Source organism: Nerophis lumbriciformis, linkage group LG19 (assembly GCF_033978685.3).
Source record: "Nerophis lumbriciformis linkage group LG19, RoL_Nlum_v2.1, whole genome shotgun sequence".
NCBI lineage: Eukaryota > Metazoa > Chordata > Actinopteri > Syngnathiformes > Syngnathidae > Nerophis > Nerophis lumbriciformis.
Window position 1 is genome coordinate 38,986,091 of NC_084566.2, and position 16,936 is coordinate 39,003,026.

A 16,936-nucleotide genomic window follows, 5' to 3' on the forward strand; every position below is an offset into this window, starting at 1 on the left:
TTTTCGGACTATAAGTCGCAGTTTTTTTCATAGTTTGGCCGGGGGTGCGACTTATACTCAGGAACGACTTATGTGTGAAATTAACACATTACCGTAAAATATTATTGATCTCATTCACGTAAGAGACTAGACGTATAAGATTTCATGGGATTTAGCGATTAGGAGTGACAGATTGTTTGGTAAACGTATAGCATGTTCTATATGTTATAGTTATTTGAATGACTCTTACCATAATATGTTACGTTAACATACCAGTTGGTTATTTATGCCTCATATAACGTACACTTATTCAGCCTGTTGTTCACTATTCTTGATTTATTTTAAATTGCCTTGCAAATGTCTATTCTTGCTGTTGGCTTTTATCAAATACATTTCCCATATATACGGAGACGTATACTCCAGTGCGACTTACATGTTTTTTTCCTTCTTTATTATGCATTTTCGGCAGGAGCGACTTATACTCCGAAAAATATGGTGATCATTTTAATATTTTCTATTTCTATTATTGTCATTCATTTTCAAAAATGACATAGTAATGAAACCTGTATTACAAAATACAGTATGCTAAGTGTAATTGCACTTCAAAACATTTGACAAGAACCGACTGGATAGAAACAAATTGGGCTTTTACCTTGCCGGAACACAACACACAACATTGTGGAGTGACCTTGTTGATAAAAAAAAGTTAATGTTCTCTACAGGGACATCATGATCACGCACTTTGAGCCATCCATATCCTACGAAGGCCTGTACGGAGAAGTCAAGGACATGTGCTCCATGGACAACGACCAGCTCTTCACCATGAAGTGGATAGATGAAGAAGGTGTGTGACCATGTCATCAAGTAAACAACAAGCATGTACACACACTGCGTTTTTGCCCAAAGCTCAGTCTTTTTCTTCTGGGCGTTTATTTATTAACAAGGCAGCGTGTGACGTCGTCGTAGGAAAGTCGGAGCTGTCGGATCACTCCGCTCAGCCCGAAGGTCAGCCTGTCCAAGCTAATTACACTCAACTGGTCACCACGGCGTTTATTAGACCGTCTGAGCAAGGAAAGCTGCTTGATGTTGGTTATGAAAAGCTCAACTGGCCTGAAAAGCCTCCCCCAGATGAGGATGGAAAATATCTTGGGTCAGATAATTTATGGAGAAAACTATCAAAATGGTCACAAATAAATGCGGATATGTTTCCAGCCATTAGGTCGGAGAAACGACTACAAACTGTCCCAAAGTCCCAAATTTTAGTGACATATTTTGCCTTAGTTACGTCAGCGGATATCTCCATTTTAGTGACATATTTTGGATTTTAGTGACATATTTTGCCTTAGTTACATCAGCGGATATTTCCATACGTATATGGTAGTGTAGGCCTGGGCAATTATTTAGACTCAGAGGCCACGTTGACAGAAAAAAATGTGTCTGGGGGCCAATGTGTATACTATATATATTAGGGCTGCGAATCTTTGGGTGTCCCACGATTCGATTCAATATCGATTCTTGGAGTCACGATTCGATTATAAAATCGATTTTTTTTTCCGATTCAACGCGATTCTCGATTCAAAAACGATATTTCCCCGATTCAAAAGGATTGTCTATTCATTCAATAAATAGGATTTCAGCAGGATCTACCCCAGTCTGCTGACATGCAAGCAGAGTAGTAGATTTTTGTAAAAAGCTTTTATAATTATAAAGGACAATGTTTTATCAACTGATTGCAATAATGTACATTTGTTTTAACTATTAAATGAACCAAAAATATGACTTATTTTATCTTTGTGAAAATATTGGACACAGTGTGTTGTCAAGCTTATGAGATGCGATGCAAGTGTAAGCCACTGTGACACTATTGTTCTTTTTTTTATTTTTTATAAATGTCTAATGATAATGTCAATGAGCGATTTTTAATCACTGCTATGTTGAAATTGTTACTAATATTGATACTGTTGTTGATGATATTCATTTTTGTTTCAATACTTTTGGTTTGTTCTGTCGTGTTTGTGTCTCCTCTCAACTGCTCTGTTTATTGCAGTTATATATATATTAGAGATGCGCGGATAGGCAATTATTTCATCCGCAACCGCATCAGAAAGTCGTCAACCATCCGCAATCCACCCGATCTAACATTTGATCAGAACCGCATCCGCCCGCACCCGCCCGTTATGTATCTAATATAGACGATGCAAGGCATTAGTGAGGTTATAAAGCTTTTGCCTGTTAAAGAAAGGAGACTGATCCAATGCAGCACAGACATTCGCGTGCCACGCTGTCACGACCCAGACGCACACCAGTGCGCAATCATATGGGAGCCGCGCTGAGCGCACCTCCAAGCGCGTCTAGCTGCCGGCGACGGCCGGGTATATGGGCCCGACGCTCCAGCGCCATCCATTTTCAGGGCTAGTTGATTCGGCAGGTGGGTTGTTACACACTCCTTAGCGGGTTCCGACTTCCATGGCCACCGTCCTGCTGTCTATATCAACCAGGGTGAGCCCCACCCCTTTCGTGAGCGCACTGCGCGCGGAGTGACCCCTGTTACGCGCCCCCGGCAACAGGGGTGGCGGGCAGGTAAGCTGCGCGGGCGGAGCGCGCAGTGACCCCTGTTACGAGCCCCCGGCCACGGGGGTGGCGGGCAGGTAAGCTGCTTACCTGCTGCGCGTGACGCCGGCCGCGGCGAAGGCGGACGAGGCGGGGTGTCGGTGCGGTGGGCGCGGTGGTGACCCTGGACGTGCGTCGGGCCCTTCTCGCGGATCGCCTCAGCTACGGCTCCCGGTGGGGCCCTCTCGGGGGAAAGGGGCCTCGGTCCCGGACCCCGGCGAGGCGTCCCTTCTCCGCTCCGTAAAAGTGTCCATCTCTTTTCTTTTTTTTTCTTCTGTTGTGGCATATGCTGCAGGTGCCTGCTCGTTTTTCGTATGTGGGTAACAACATTTAACTATGTATATATATTTCCGAATTGGTTTAACTGCCACCCGCCTGAATCTATTTAAAATCTAATTTTTTTTTATTTCAACCGCCCGACCCGACCCGACCCGCGGATAAAATCTAATTTTTTTTAATTTCATCCGCCCGATCCGCGGATACCGGACTCCGCGGTTGTGCCCGCAAACCGCGCATCTCTAGTACGTATGTATGTATGTGTATATATATATATATATATATATATATATATATATATATATATATATATATATATATATATATATAGTATGTTTAATTATTAGGAAATAGTAGCTGAAAATGGTTCACTATTAGCAGTTATTTAAGAAAATGGGGTCACGGCTTCCAAAATTAAAAAAACCTGCCAATGTGAATAACATCAACCTCTTCCTCTTCCTCTTCCTCCTGGCAGGTGACCCGTGCACTGTGTCGTCTCAGCTGGAGCTGGAAGAAGCTCTGCGCCTCTACGAGCTAAACAAAGACTCAGAGCTCATTATTCACGGTGAGCCTTCCACCTTCCCCAGTTCATCAGTGGTGGAAATAGTAGTGGTGTTGGTGGTAGTAGTAGTGGTCGTGGTGGTCTTGCGTCTTGGCCACTGCTATGTTGATTCAAACTTACCTGGTAGAAAGTAAGGTCGTGGTAAGAAGCATGTTTGTTCGATGAGAGCTTTAAATAAATATCAAAAAAAGTGTCAGTTTCAGAATTAAATTATAAAAGTGTTTAAGCCTTCAGGGTCTGGAATTCACACCCATCAGGCAGTGCATGGTGGCATGCTGTCTCCCAACACTGGTGGCTGTATTTGTGTAGAATTACATATATATATATATATATATATATATATATATATATATATATATATATATATATATATATACATACCTGCCAACTACTCCGGTTTTCCCGTAATTAGTACGGTTTTCATCAACCTATTCCGGGTTACGGTTGCAGTGATAAAAAACACGGTTTTTCATTAATTAAAAAAAATGTTTTTTTAAAAAGTTTTATTAACGAAATCGCGTAACAACAATGACATTCGACCTGCTTCCCGTAACTTCCTATCGAGCCATTCCGTGAGGCTATTTATAGCACCGCTGCCAAGCACGAGGCACCTGTTGTCATTGTTTCCAAACGAGCGAACGATCATGGAATCAGCCGGAGAAAAATCGCATACGAGTCTTAAACCGAAAAGAAAACTGCAGTCATTCCGTGAAGAATATTCAAAAGCCTATCCGGGAATAATTATCCGTTCCAAAAAGGGTGAAAACTACGCGAATTGCACCTTGTGCAGACAAGATTTTTCGATCGGACACGGAGGAATTAGCGATGTAAAAGACCACGTTGGGACAAAAAAACACAAGTCTAATGCCGTTGCTAGCGATACAAGTGGAAAACTTTCAACGTTTTTCGGATTTTAGCCACAAAAAGGTAATGACACCAATGTTATCTATTGGAATTGTTTAGTACTGTTAAAAGTGTTTATACTATTTATGCTTTCAAGTCCAAGTTGAAGAAATTTTGTTAAATGTTGACAGCATAACTACCAAAATACAGAAGTATGTCCTTAATATTTTTGCAGTGCTATTTCTGTTGAAAAGTTCAAATGATTACATTAGAGATGTGATGTGCCACTTTTCAAGTGTCTGATGGCTTAAATTAATTTTCATTAATTTTTCATATTTTGAATTCTTTTGAAAGGCTTACAAAAAAACTACATTTGAATTGTAATTCCATGCTATTGACAGGACTATTAATTTTAATGAAGTTAGCTTACCATGTTTACAGTATGATAATTGTGATAGAAATGTGAATTTTAGGCACAGAATATTTTTTACAATTGAACAAGGCAGTAGATTATACAAGCTTGGACAGAAAGTTAATAATGACACCAATTTTTTTTTTTATGGAATTGTTAAGTACTGTTTTACCATTTGTTTACTGTAAAAAGTGTTTATACTGTTTATACTTTCAATTAACAAATTGAAGTCTTGTGAAAGGTTGACAGGATAACTGGCATTAACTGTCAAAATAATTTCAAACTATTGAAGTTAGCTTACAGAATAAACATGTCAATCAACCCATATGATTTTTGCTGTAATATTTTTGTTTTGAAAAGTCACTGTGACTGATAGAAAAGTGATGGTTTTAGCAACATTTTAACCTGTCTGAATGCTAATAATCATTTTGCGTCGGGGGGCGAAGCCTGAACCCCCCACCAGGACTTTGTCCTGGACACTGGGGCCTGCGGCCCCTGGACCCTGGCTACTAGGTTTTTCTGATTTCAAAAGTTGGCAGGTATGTATATATATATATATATATATATATATATATATACATACATACATTAGGGGTGTAACTGTACGTGTATTTGTATTGAACCGTTTCGGTACGGGGGTTCCGGTTCGGTTCAGAGGTGTACCGAATGAGTTTCCACACGGACATATTAAGTAGCGTAATGCACGTTGTGTAAACAATGCACACCGAGGCACAACACACCGCATGCTAGCAGGTAACGGGCTAGGATAGACTGACCATACGTCCTCTTTTCACCGGACATGTCCTCTTTTGCGGAGCTGTCAGGGCGGAGTTTCTTAAATGCCTCAAAAGTTTTTGAGTTAGGGTTGCGTGTATTTTCAATGTACGTTCAGGGTTAAGAAGGGGTTAAAAACAAGACAAATTGTGCGCGCAGCAGCATTGGTGAGGGAGGGGCAGAGAGAGAGAGTTATGATAAACGCGCATGCGTCGCCAGGCTCTGCTTTTTATCCATAGATGTATCAAATTTAATTTTTTATTATCTATATAGCAGGGGTGTCAAAAGTGTGCCCCGGAGGCCATTTGCGGCCCACAGCTAATGTTTTAAAGGCCCACGGCACATTCTAAAAATACTATTCAAATAAACAAAAACATAACAAAAGTGAAATAAAAAAGCTTAAAGGTTAAATGTAATTCAGAAAAAGTTGTAATGTTGACTAATAAAACAAAGCTGGGTTTTTTTTCTTTCAAATTGTCATTGCTCAAAACATAATATTGAATCAAAATCAATGTTATTATGAATTATTGACCTATCCAAGGTTCCCATTACTTCACATTGTTTGTATATATATATATAGTGTATATATATGTATGTATCTATGAATGTATCTATGTTTATATATACCGTATATTACCAAATAGTAGCCCGGGCGTTTATTTCACAAAATCGATTTTGGAGACAGGCGTTTAAAAGAAGCAGGCGGTTATTTGCACAAGGCTTTTATTTATTTTTGCACCAGCCTGCACCAGGCCATTATTTGGTTACAATGGTTACTGTCCAGTATTTTTTTTTTCGTACAAAAAACTTTAAATGTAAAAAACAAGAGATCAACATGAGGTAGGCTATCAAAAGACAAGAGATCAACAAGGCCTCAACATGGCAGTAGTGCAACAATTGTCAAATAGAATACCAATACTAAAAATAAATAAACTTTTTAAATAAAGCAGCCTACCGGGAAAAATAAAATTATGGTACCAAGTACTCAAGTATAAAACCCACCATCAAAACAGAACAATAATACTGTCACTTAAATAAAATAAAGGCTACAGTACTCCAAGTTTTAAATAAAGCAGCATACAGGAAAAATAATATTATGGTACCAAGTACTCTATAAAACCATCAAAACAATAATACTGCAGCAAACGCAACCCCAGTAGCATTTTAATCTAAATTATGCAAATAACAGCCCACGGGCGGCTATTTGGACATAGGCGGTTATTAGGAAGAGGCGGTTAATTTACAAAATGGGGTCAGACCCCGGGCGGTTATTTGCCCAAGGGCGTTTATTTGGTAATATACGGTATGTATATACCAGGGGTCGGCAACCCGCGGCTCTTTAGCGCCACCCTAGTGGCTCTCTAGGGCTTTTTAAAAAATGTATGAAAAATGGAAAAAGATGAAGGGAAAATTTTTTTTTGTTTGTTTTAATATGGTTTCTGTAGGAGGACAAACATGACACAAGCCTCCCTAATTGTTTCAAAGCACACTGTTTATATTAAACATGCTTCACTGATTCGAGTATTTGGCGAGCGCCGCTTTGTCCTACTAATTTTGGCGGTCCTTGAACTCACCGTAGTTTGTTTACATGTATAACTTTCTCCGACTTTCTAGGACTTGTTTTATGCCACTTCTTTTTTTGTCTCATTTTGTCCACCAAACTTTTAACGTTGTGCATGAAAGGTGAGTTTTGTTGATGTTATTGACTTGTGTGGAGTGCTAATCAGACATATTTGGTCACTGCATGACTGCAAGCTAATCGATGCTAACATGCTATTTAGGCTAGCTATATGTACATATTGCATCATTATGCCTCATTTGTAGCTATATTTGAGGTCATTTAGTTTCATTTAAGTCCTCTTAATTCAATTTACATCGCATGACACACTGTCTGTATGTAATATGGCTTTTAATTTTTTGCGGCTCCAGACAGATTTGTTTTTGTATTTTTGGTCCAATATGGCTCTTTCAACATTTTGGGTTGCCGACCCCTGGTATATACAGTCGTTTACATACACTTGTAAATAACCTAATGTCATGGCTCTCTTGAGTTTCCAATAATTTCTACAACAAATTTATTATGGGTTTACTGAAAATGTGACCAAATCTGCTGGGTCAAAAGTATATATATGAAAAATATGTTGGAAAAAAAAATCATAATATGACCCATTTAAAGACAGCGTAAATCCATTCCAGACAGTTAATAATAAATAAGTTAGTGTTTTTTTTATACCTACCATTTTCTCTGTTGATCAAGCCTTTTCTAACTTTCCACACTACACAATAATGCTATTGTATCAATATATATACCGGACAATAAGCTTAAACCGGAAGTGAAAAAGTTGCATCAGGACAGCTCTAATCAAAACACAGCTATAGCATTTTTTCTTTTTTTGAATACCGTATTTTCCGCACCATAAGCCGCCCTGGGTTATAAGCCGCGCCTTCAATGAACGGCATATTTCAAAACTTTGTCCACCTATAAGCCGCCCCGTGTTATAAGCCGCATCTAACTGCGCTAAAGGGAATGTCAAAAAAACAGTCAGATAGGTCAGTCAAACTTTAATAATATATTAAAAACCAGCGTGATGTGGGCGCGCATGGAGTCGTATATCAACATGGACGGAGCTGCGTGAAAAAAGCCACCCGGCCTCTTCGCGTAAACTTCCCTTAACCACTCGCTCATCTTTTCTTCATCCATCCATCCCTTCGAGTTAGCTTTTATGATGACGCCGGCTGGAAAGGTCTCTTTTGGCAAGGTCTTCCTTTTGAATATCACCATGGGTGGAAGTTTCTGGCCATTAGCATGGCAAGCTAGAACCACAGTGAAGGATGACATCTCATTCCCTGTGGTGCGAATATTCACCGTACGTGCTCCCGTTGTATCCACAGTGCGGTTCACAGGAATATCAAAAGTCAGTGGAACCTCGTCCATGTTGATAATGTTCTCTGGCCGGATCTTTTTTTCAGCTATCTTGTTTTTACAATATGCACGGAAAGTAGCCAGCTTTTCTTGAAAGTCTTTAGGCAGTTGCTGTGAAATAGTAGTCCGTGTGCGGATGGAGAGATTGCGTCTTTTAATGAACCGGAAACCTGTCGCTTAGTAGGAGCCATTTTGTGGTCTTTACAGATGTAAACACACAAAGGAAATGAAACGTAATATCCGCGCGCTTCTTCTTCTTCTACGGGGGCGGGTGGTTGCTTACAGTAGAAGAAGAAGCGCTTCCTCTTCTATGGGGGCGGGTGCTTACCTTGGCGGTTGCTTGGCGTAGAAGAAGAAGCGCTTCCTCTTCTACGGGGAAAAAAGATGGCGGCTGTTTACCGTAGTTGCGAGACCTAAACTTTATGAAAATGAATCTTAATATTAATCCATATATAAAGCGCACCGGGTTATAAGCCGCACTGTCAGCTTTTGAGTAAATTTGTGGTTTTTAGGTGCGGCTAATAGTGCGGAAAATACGGTACCACTGTTAGGATTGTAGCATGCAGGTGTACCTAATGAGGTGGCCAGTGAGTGTGTTCAAGAATATCAGTCTGCTCATTACTTGTCTATTCTCTGCTTGTGTTTGAACGCCAGTGTAAGACAAACAGGGAGGCGGCATCAAACATGTTTAATCATGCTCTGATCTGTGAACAACACCTTTTTGTTGCCTGTCTGCTACTTTGTGTCTATTCTTGGTGCGTTTGACAAAGAATGGCATGCATGTCGAGGTCAGAGCTGAATCTGTGTATGCATTGCGGACGGCTGTGCAAAGTTTGATTGACAGGCGGCGTGTGTCGCGTTGCAAGACCATGGGGGTAGTGTTGACAGGGCGATTAATGGTAAGTTCTAATCAAATCAGAGGTGGGGGTGTCAAGAGTTCAGCAGATGCCTGCACGGCTGCGAAGGCTGAACTGGAATAGAGGAAGGCGACGCAGCAGCGGGGGGTTGCCAGGTTTCGCTCGCTAATGAGCTTCTCGGCCGCGGCCCACGCCTCGCTTCTGACTCACACTGCCCCTGGTCTCGAGCTGTGTCTCGCGCTCTCACACACACACCTCTCTAAGGTCATGTTTGTGTGGCACAGCAGCAACATGAATGCCAGACCCCGGGGGCAGACGTACATTTGCTACAGGTGGTCTTAACTGCCTACCTGATGTCCATAATAGACAGAAAAAGACGTAAAAAATGGCTTCTCTTCCACCACAGTGTTCCCATGTGTGCCAGAGAAACCCGGCATGCCATGTCCCGGGGAAGACAGTAAGTTCAACCACTCTGCACTGTTTCATAAAAGAAGGAACTTTGAACAATCTAACCTTGCCTTTCTCGCCGCCTCGTAGAGTCCATATATCGGCGAGGAGCGAGGCGCTGGAGGAAGCTCTACTACGCCAGCGGCCACGCCTTTCAGGCCAAACGCTTTAACAGGGTACAACATCACTTTGAATATTGTTTGTGCAAAGATGTGTATTTGTGGGATGTATATTTATATATTTACAGAATATTTCACACCGATACAGATAACTTCCTGCTTCTCAATACCAATACCGATAACTTCTTTATTACTTATACCTAGTGTTGCGTTTTGGACCAGTTGTTCCTCCCAGGGAATTCAAGTCACAAATCGCTCCCAAGCTCTTTACGACACTTAAAGCTGAGTTGAAAAACCACCAGAGACAGAATAGGTATTTTGTAATATATTTGCAAAGCTTTGCAAATATACTTTCACAGAAACAGCATAGAACAGTCGGATCGCCCCGCTAAAATGGTCTGTCTTCCCAACGCCAAAAACCCCTCTTTTCTTCCCCCTCCCTAGCCATAATACCGGTACATGCACAACGTCTCCCTAGTCATAATACATTCCAAAGAACTCAAGGTTAACACACACAGTTTACTTGCTAGAGTAAAGAAAGACATTGTAATGGAAAACACGAGCTGTTTTCAAATATGACTATGAAAGAAAATAAGTAACACTAAAATTCGGATATACAGGTAAAAGCCAGTAAATTAGAATATTTTGAAAAACTTGATTTATTTCAGTAATTGCATTCAAAAGGTGTAACGTGTACATTATATTTATTCATTGCACACAGACTGATGCATTCAAATGTTTATTTCATTTAATTTTGATGATTTGAAGTGGCAACAAATGAAAATCCAAAATTCCGTGTGTCACAAAATTAGAATATTACTTAAGGCTAATACAAAAAAGGGATTTTTAGAAATGTTGGCCAACTGAAAAGTATGAAAATGAAAAATATGAGCATGTACAATACTCAACACCAGCAGATGACATGGCACCCCAAACCATCACTGATGGTGGAAACTTTACACTAGACTTCAGGCAACGTGGATCCTGTGCCTCTCCTGTCTTCCTCCAGACTCTGGGACCTCGATTTCCAAAGGAAATGCAAAATTTGCATGGTTGGGTGATGGTTTGGGGTGCCATGTCATCTGCTGGTGTCGGTCCACTCTGTTTCCTGAGATCCAGGGTCAACGCAGCCGTCTACCAGCAAGTTTTAGAGCACTTCATGCTTCCTGCTGCTGACCTGCTCTATGGAGATGGAGATTTCAAGTTCCAACAGGACTTGGCGCCTGCACACAGCGCAAAATCTACCCGTGCCTGGTTTACGGACCATGGTATTTCTGTTCTAAATTGGCCCGCCAACTCCCCTGACCTTAGCCCCATAGAAAATCTGTGGGGTATTGTGAAAAGGAAGATGCAGAATGCCAGACCCAAAAACGCAGAAGAGTTGAAGGCCACTATCAGAGCAACCTGGGCTCTCATAACACCTGAGCAGTGCCAGAAACTCATCGACTCCATGCCACGCCGCATTAACGCAGTAATTGAGGCAAAAGGAGCTCCAACCAAGTATTGAGTATTGTACATGCTCATATTTTTCATTTTCATACTTTTCAGTTGGCCAACATTTCTAAAAATCCCTTTTTTGTATTAGCCTTAAGTAATATTCTAATTTTGTGACACACGGAATTTTGGATTTTCATTTGTTGCCACTTCAAATCATCAAAATTAAATGAAATAAACATTTGAATGCATCAGTCTGTGTGCAATGAATAAATATAATGTACAAGTTACACCTTTTGAATGCAATTACTGAAATAAATCAAGTTTTTCAAAATATTCTAATTTACTGGCTTTTACCTGTATGTAAATATCTGCCTCCGACACTAGAGATGTCCGATAATGGCTTTTTTGCCGATATTCCGATATTGTCCAACTCTTAATTACCGATTCCGATATCAATCGATATATACAGTCGTGGAATTAACACATTATTATGCCTAATTTTGTTGTGATGCCCCACTGGATGCATTAAACAATGTAACAAGGTTTTCCAAAATAAATGCACTCAAGTTATGGAAAAAAAATGCCAACATGGCACTGCCATATTTATTATTGAAGTCACAAAGTGCATTATTTTTTTTAACGTGCCTCAAAACAGCAGCTTGGAATTTGGGAGGAGGTTGAGGTGGGCGGGGTTGGGGTAGGGGGTAGCGGGGAGTGTATATTGTAGCGTCCCGGAAGAGTTAGTGCTGCGAGGGGTTCTGGGTATTTGTTCCGTTGTGTTCATGTTGTGCGGATGTTCTCCCGAAATGTGTTTGGCATTCTTGTTTGGTGTGGGTTCACAGTGTGGCGCATATTTGTAACAGTGTTAAAGTTGTTTATACGGCCACCCTCAGTGTGACCTGTATGGCTGTTGACCAAGTATGCATTTGCATTCACTTGTGTGTGGAAAGCCGTAGATATTATGTGACTGGGCCGGCACGCAAAGGCAGTGCCTTTTAAGGGTTATTGGCGCTCTGTACTTCTCCCTACGGCCGTGTACACAGCGGCGTTTTAGAAAGTCACAAATTTTACTTTCGGAAACCGATACCGATAATCTTGAAACCGATACCAATAATTTCCGATGTTACTTTTTAAAGCATTTATCGTGCCTAGTCTATACTTTTCCACAGTCAGTTGCTACTCTAAAAGCTCACTAGAATCTCCTTATTGCTCTGTTCGGATCTAATTTGGGATGTGACTTCTGGGATAACGTCTTATTTGTTCCTCATCCATTTTTATTCTTTATTTATTTATTTTTTTAACCCCTTATTCTGAACAGAGAGCGCATTGTGCCATCTGCACAGACAGAATCTGGGGTCTGGGCCGACAGGGCTACAAGTGCATCAACTGCAAATTGCTGGTGCACAAGAAGTGCCATAAACTGGTCACCGTGGAATGCGGGCGGCCGATGATCCAGGTGAGGACGCTGCTTGTTGGCATCCTGTTCAGTATTGTACTTTTTCTACACTGAGTTTGTGTGTTGCTGTTGTTTAGGAACCAATCATGCCTGGACAACCATCACATCTGTCAGACCACACAGAACAGCCAGGTAATGAGGCACATGCTTCTTCCACCATGGCATTTGTTAAACTTTTACAGCTGTTTTGTGTTGATTCTTAGTGTAAAATCACACACCAAGATGCTCTCAGTTATGTTTGTGGATGAAGTTTATTTCAAACACTCATACAATTCAGTGGCTGTATGCAGCATCGCTCTTGTCCTGCTTTTGTTCCGTTTTGTTGCTGTATTCTCAAAAAGGTTGAGTTGTGAAATTGCATACCTGCCAACTACTCCGGTTTCCCCGTAATTAGTACGGTTTTCATCAACCTATTCCGGGTTACGGTTGCAGTGATAAAAAATACGTTTTTTCATTAATTAAAAAAAAATATTTTTTTAAAAGTTTTATTCACGAAATCGCGTAACAACAATGACAATCGACACTGCTTCCCGTAACTTCCTATCGAGCCATTCCGAATGCCATGCGCGAGGCTATTTATAGCACCGCTGCCAAGCACGAGGCCATTGTTTCCAAACGAGCATGGAATCAGCCGGAGAAAAATCGCAAACGAGTCTTAAACCGAAAAGACAACTGCAGTCATTCCGTGAAGAATATTCAAAAGCCTATCCGGGAATAATTATCCGTTCCAAAAAGGGTGAAAACTACGCGAATTGCACCTTGTGCAGACAAGATTTTTCGATCGGACACGGAGGAATTGGCGATGTAAAAGACCACGTTGGGACAAAAAAACACAAGTCTAATGCCGTTGCTAGCGATACAAGTGGAAAACTTTCAACGTTTTTCGTCGCCCAAACAGATTCTTTGGATGTGATAAATGCCGAAGTTTTATTTACGGAGGCAATAATTGAGCATGGACTTCCAATCGCACTGGCTGATCACATCAATCTGATAGAATAAATTTGGATTTTAGCCACAAAAAGGTAATGACACCAATGTTATCTATTGGAATTGTTTAGTACCGTACTGTTACACTGTTAAAAGTGTTTATACTATTTATGCTTTCAAGTCCAAGTTGAAGAAATCTTGTTAAATGTTGACAGCATAAACTACCAAAATACAGAAGTATGTCCTTAATATTTTTGCAGTGCTATTTCTGTTGAAAAGTTAAAATGATTACATTAGAGATGTGATGTGCCACTTTTCAAGTGTCTGATGGCTTAAATTAATTGTCATTAATTTTTCATATTTTGAATTCTTTTGAAAGGCTTACAAAAAAACTACATTTGAATTGTAATTCCATGCTATTGACAGGACTATTAATTTTAATGAAGTTAGCTTACCATGTTTACAGTATGATAATTGTGATAGAAATGTGAATTTTAGGCACAGAATATTTTTTACAATTGAACAAGGCAGTAGATTATACAAGCTTGGACAGAAAGTTAATAATGACACCAATTTTTTTTTTAATGGAATTGTTTAGTACTGTTTTACCATTTGTTTACTGTAAAAAGTGTTTATACTGTTTATACTTTCAATTAACAAATTGAAGTCTTGTGAAAGGTTGACAGGATAACTGGCATTAACTGTCAAAATAATTTCAAACTATTGAAGTTAGCTTACAGAATAAACATGTCAATCAACCCATATGATTTTTGCTGTAATATTTTTGTTTTGAAAAGTCACTGTGACTGATAGAAAAGTGATGGTTTTAGCAACATTTTAACCTGTCTGAATGCTAATAATCATTTTGCGTTGGGGGGGGCGAAGGAACCCCCCACCAGGACTTTGTCCTGGACCTACCGGGGCCTGCGGCCCTTGGACCCTGGCTACTAGGTTTTTCTGATTTCAAAAGTTGGCAGGTATGAAATTGCACAATTGTTCTGCCCGAGCAGAAGGAGAAATGATTCAGACCCAGCAGGGCTGTGAACAAAGTGTGTGACTGTCTCTCACCTACTTTCTCTCCTTCCTTTTCTTGCCTCCCCTCTCCTGCTGTCTGCCTGTCTGACACGTTTCTCTCCCACCCTCTTATTCAGGCCCTCAGAATAAAGACTCGAGAGAAAGCTTGACTTACGATGGAGAGGAGAAAGAGGTGAGCTCTTTTCTTTTTTTTTTAACCAGCCCTGTGTGACTCACGCTCTGTCAACAGGGTTTGTTGTATTGACAAATGTGTGTGAATGTAACCTGAACATTCTTGACCAGATACAACACAAAAATATGACCTCAATCGACCGCAACTGGACTGTTTGGTTTGTCTTAGAAAACGTTTCGCCGCTCATCTGAGTAGGCTTCAATCAGTTCGTGCTCATAGACTTAGATTGGTCAGACCTCGTCTGCCCTGAGATGACAGTGACCTGGATGAATGAGAACATTTATAGACAACAATATGATATTAATAATCAAACATTAATAATAATACATTCGTTGCACAATGTGTGGTGTTGAAGTAGCGCTGGGCGATACGGCCTTTTTTTATGTGTGATTGCTCGTAGACAAGAGGCTTAAAGGGGAACATGATCACAATTTCAGAATTGTTAAAACCATTAAAAATCAGTTCCCAGTGGCTTATTATATTTTTCGAAGTTTTTTTCAAAATTTTACCCATCACGCAATATCCCTAAAAAAAGCTTCAAAGTGCCTGATTTTAACCATCGTTATAAACACCCGTCCATTTTCCTGTGACGTCACATAGTGATGCCAACACAAACAAACATGGCGGAAAGAACAGCAAGCTATAGCGACATTAGCTCGGATTCAGACTCGGATTTCAGCGGCTTAAGCGATTCAACAGATTACGAATGTATTGAAACGGATGGTTGTAGTGTGGAGGCAGGTAGCGAAAACGAAATTGAAGAAGAAACTGAAGCTATTGAGCCATATCGGTTTGAACCGTATGCAAGCGAAACCGACGAAAACGACACGACAGCCAGCGACACGGGAGAAAGCGAAGACGAATTCGGCGATCGCCTTCTAACCAACGATTGGTATGTGTTTGTTTGGCATTAAAGGAAACTAACAACTATGAACTAGGTTTACAGCATATGGAATACATTTGGCAACAACATGCACTTTGAGAGTGCAGACAGCCCAATTTTCATCAATTAATATATTCTGTAGACATACCCTCATCCGCGCTCTTTTCCTGAAAGCTGATCTGTCCAGTTTTGGAGTTGATGTCAGCAGGCCAGGGAAGCTAGGGTCGATAGGGGGTTTAGCTCGCTCGTCTGCGGGAACAAACTGCCGCCATTGCTTGCCCTGCTACCGAGGTCCTTTGTCCCTGAATTGCTCACAAACTCCGGCAGATTCAATGGGGGTCTGGCGGCAGATTTCTTTGACTTTATGGTTGGAAATGCATCTGCTTTGAGTGTCGCAGGATATCCACACATTCTTGCCATCTCTGTCGTAGCATAGCTTTCGTCGGTAAAGTGTGCGGAACAAACGTCCAATTTCTTGCCACTTTGGCATCTTTGGGCCACTGGTGCAACTTGAATCCGTCCCTGTTCGTGTTGTTACACCCTCCGACAACACACCGACGAGGCACGATGTCTCCAAGGTACGGAAAACAGTCGAAAAAAACGGAAAATAACAGAGCTGATTTGACTCGGTGTTTGAGAAAATGGCGGATTAGAAAGGCGTTTAATTCCCCAAAATTCACCCATTTAGAGTTCGGAAATCGGTTAAAAAAATATATGGTCTTTTTTCTGCAACATCAAAGTATATATTGACGCTTACATAGGTCTGGTGATAATGTTCCGCTTGAAACGCATAGAAAAGCATACATTTATAAAGTATCTGTGTTCATGTGGATATGGCCGAAAGCGTCTTTCCAGTAACACGGGCAGGACTTGGCACATAAAAGTCCACAAGTAATTTGGGTAATGATTACAAACATTTAAGGATATCTGCTCTAACATTTATGCTAGCCTGTCCTCCAAAGTAGTTTGACCGTGTCCCACAGGGGGCGCCAGAAATGTCAGACAGTCATGAGATGAGATACCGACGCAAACAATGATGATCAAAACTGTTGTTTGATATAGTGAGAATGTTCAGACGCAGGCACCTTTGCAGTGCAGCATATTGATTTCCTATGTTGGAGCTAATGAAGTAACCTTTTATCACAGCTCTTAACACCAGAGGTCTGATTAAAAGCGATTGTTTGGGCCGGGCCAGTTTGTCCACTTGGAAGACGCGTAGAGAAG

The 16,936-nt window shown here is 40.7% G+C and overlaps 1 protein-coding gene across 1 annotated transcript in view; it reads left to right on the top strand.

Annotated features, from left to right (window-relative positions):
* Positions 1-16,936, top strand: part of prkci (protein kinase C, iota) — a 127,515-nt gene that overhangs the window by 41,008 nt on the left and 69,571 nt on the right. The window contains exons 2-8 of the mRNA XM_061978797.1: positions 702-823; positions 3,341-3,430; positions 9,643-9,693; positions 9,774-9,859; positions 12,558-12,695; positions 12,773-12,827; positions 14,774-14,829. Coding sequence (XP_061834781.1) covers positions 702-823; positions 3,341-3,430; positions 9,643-9,693; positions 9,774-9,859; positions 12,558-12,695; positions 12,773-12,827; positions 14,774-14,829 — 598 coding nt within the window. The remainder of the gene's footprint in view (positions 1-701; positions 824-3,340; positions 3,431-9,642; positions 9,694-9,773; positions 9,860-12,557; positions 12,696-12,772; positions 12,828-14,773; positions 14,830-16,936) is intronic.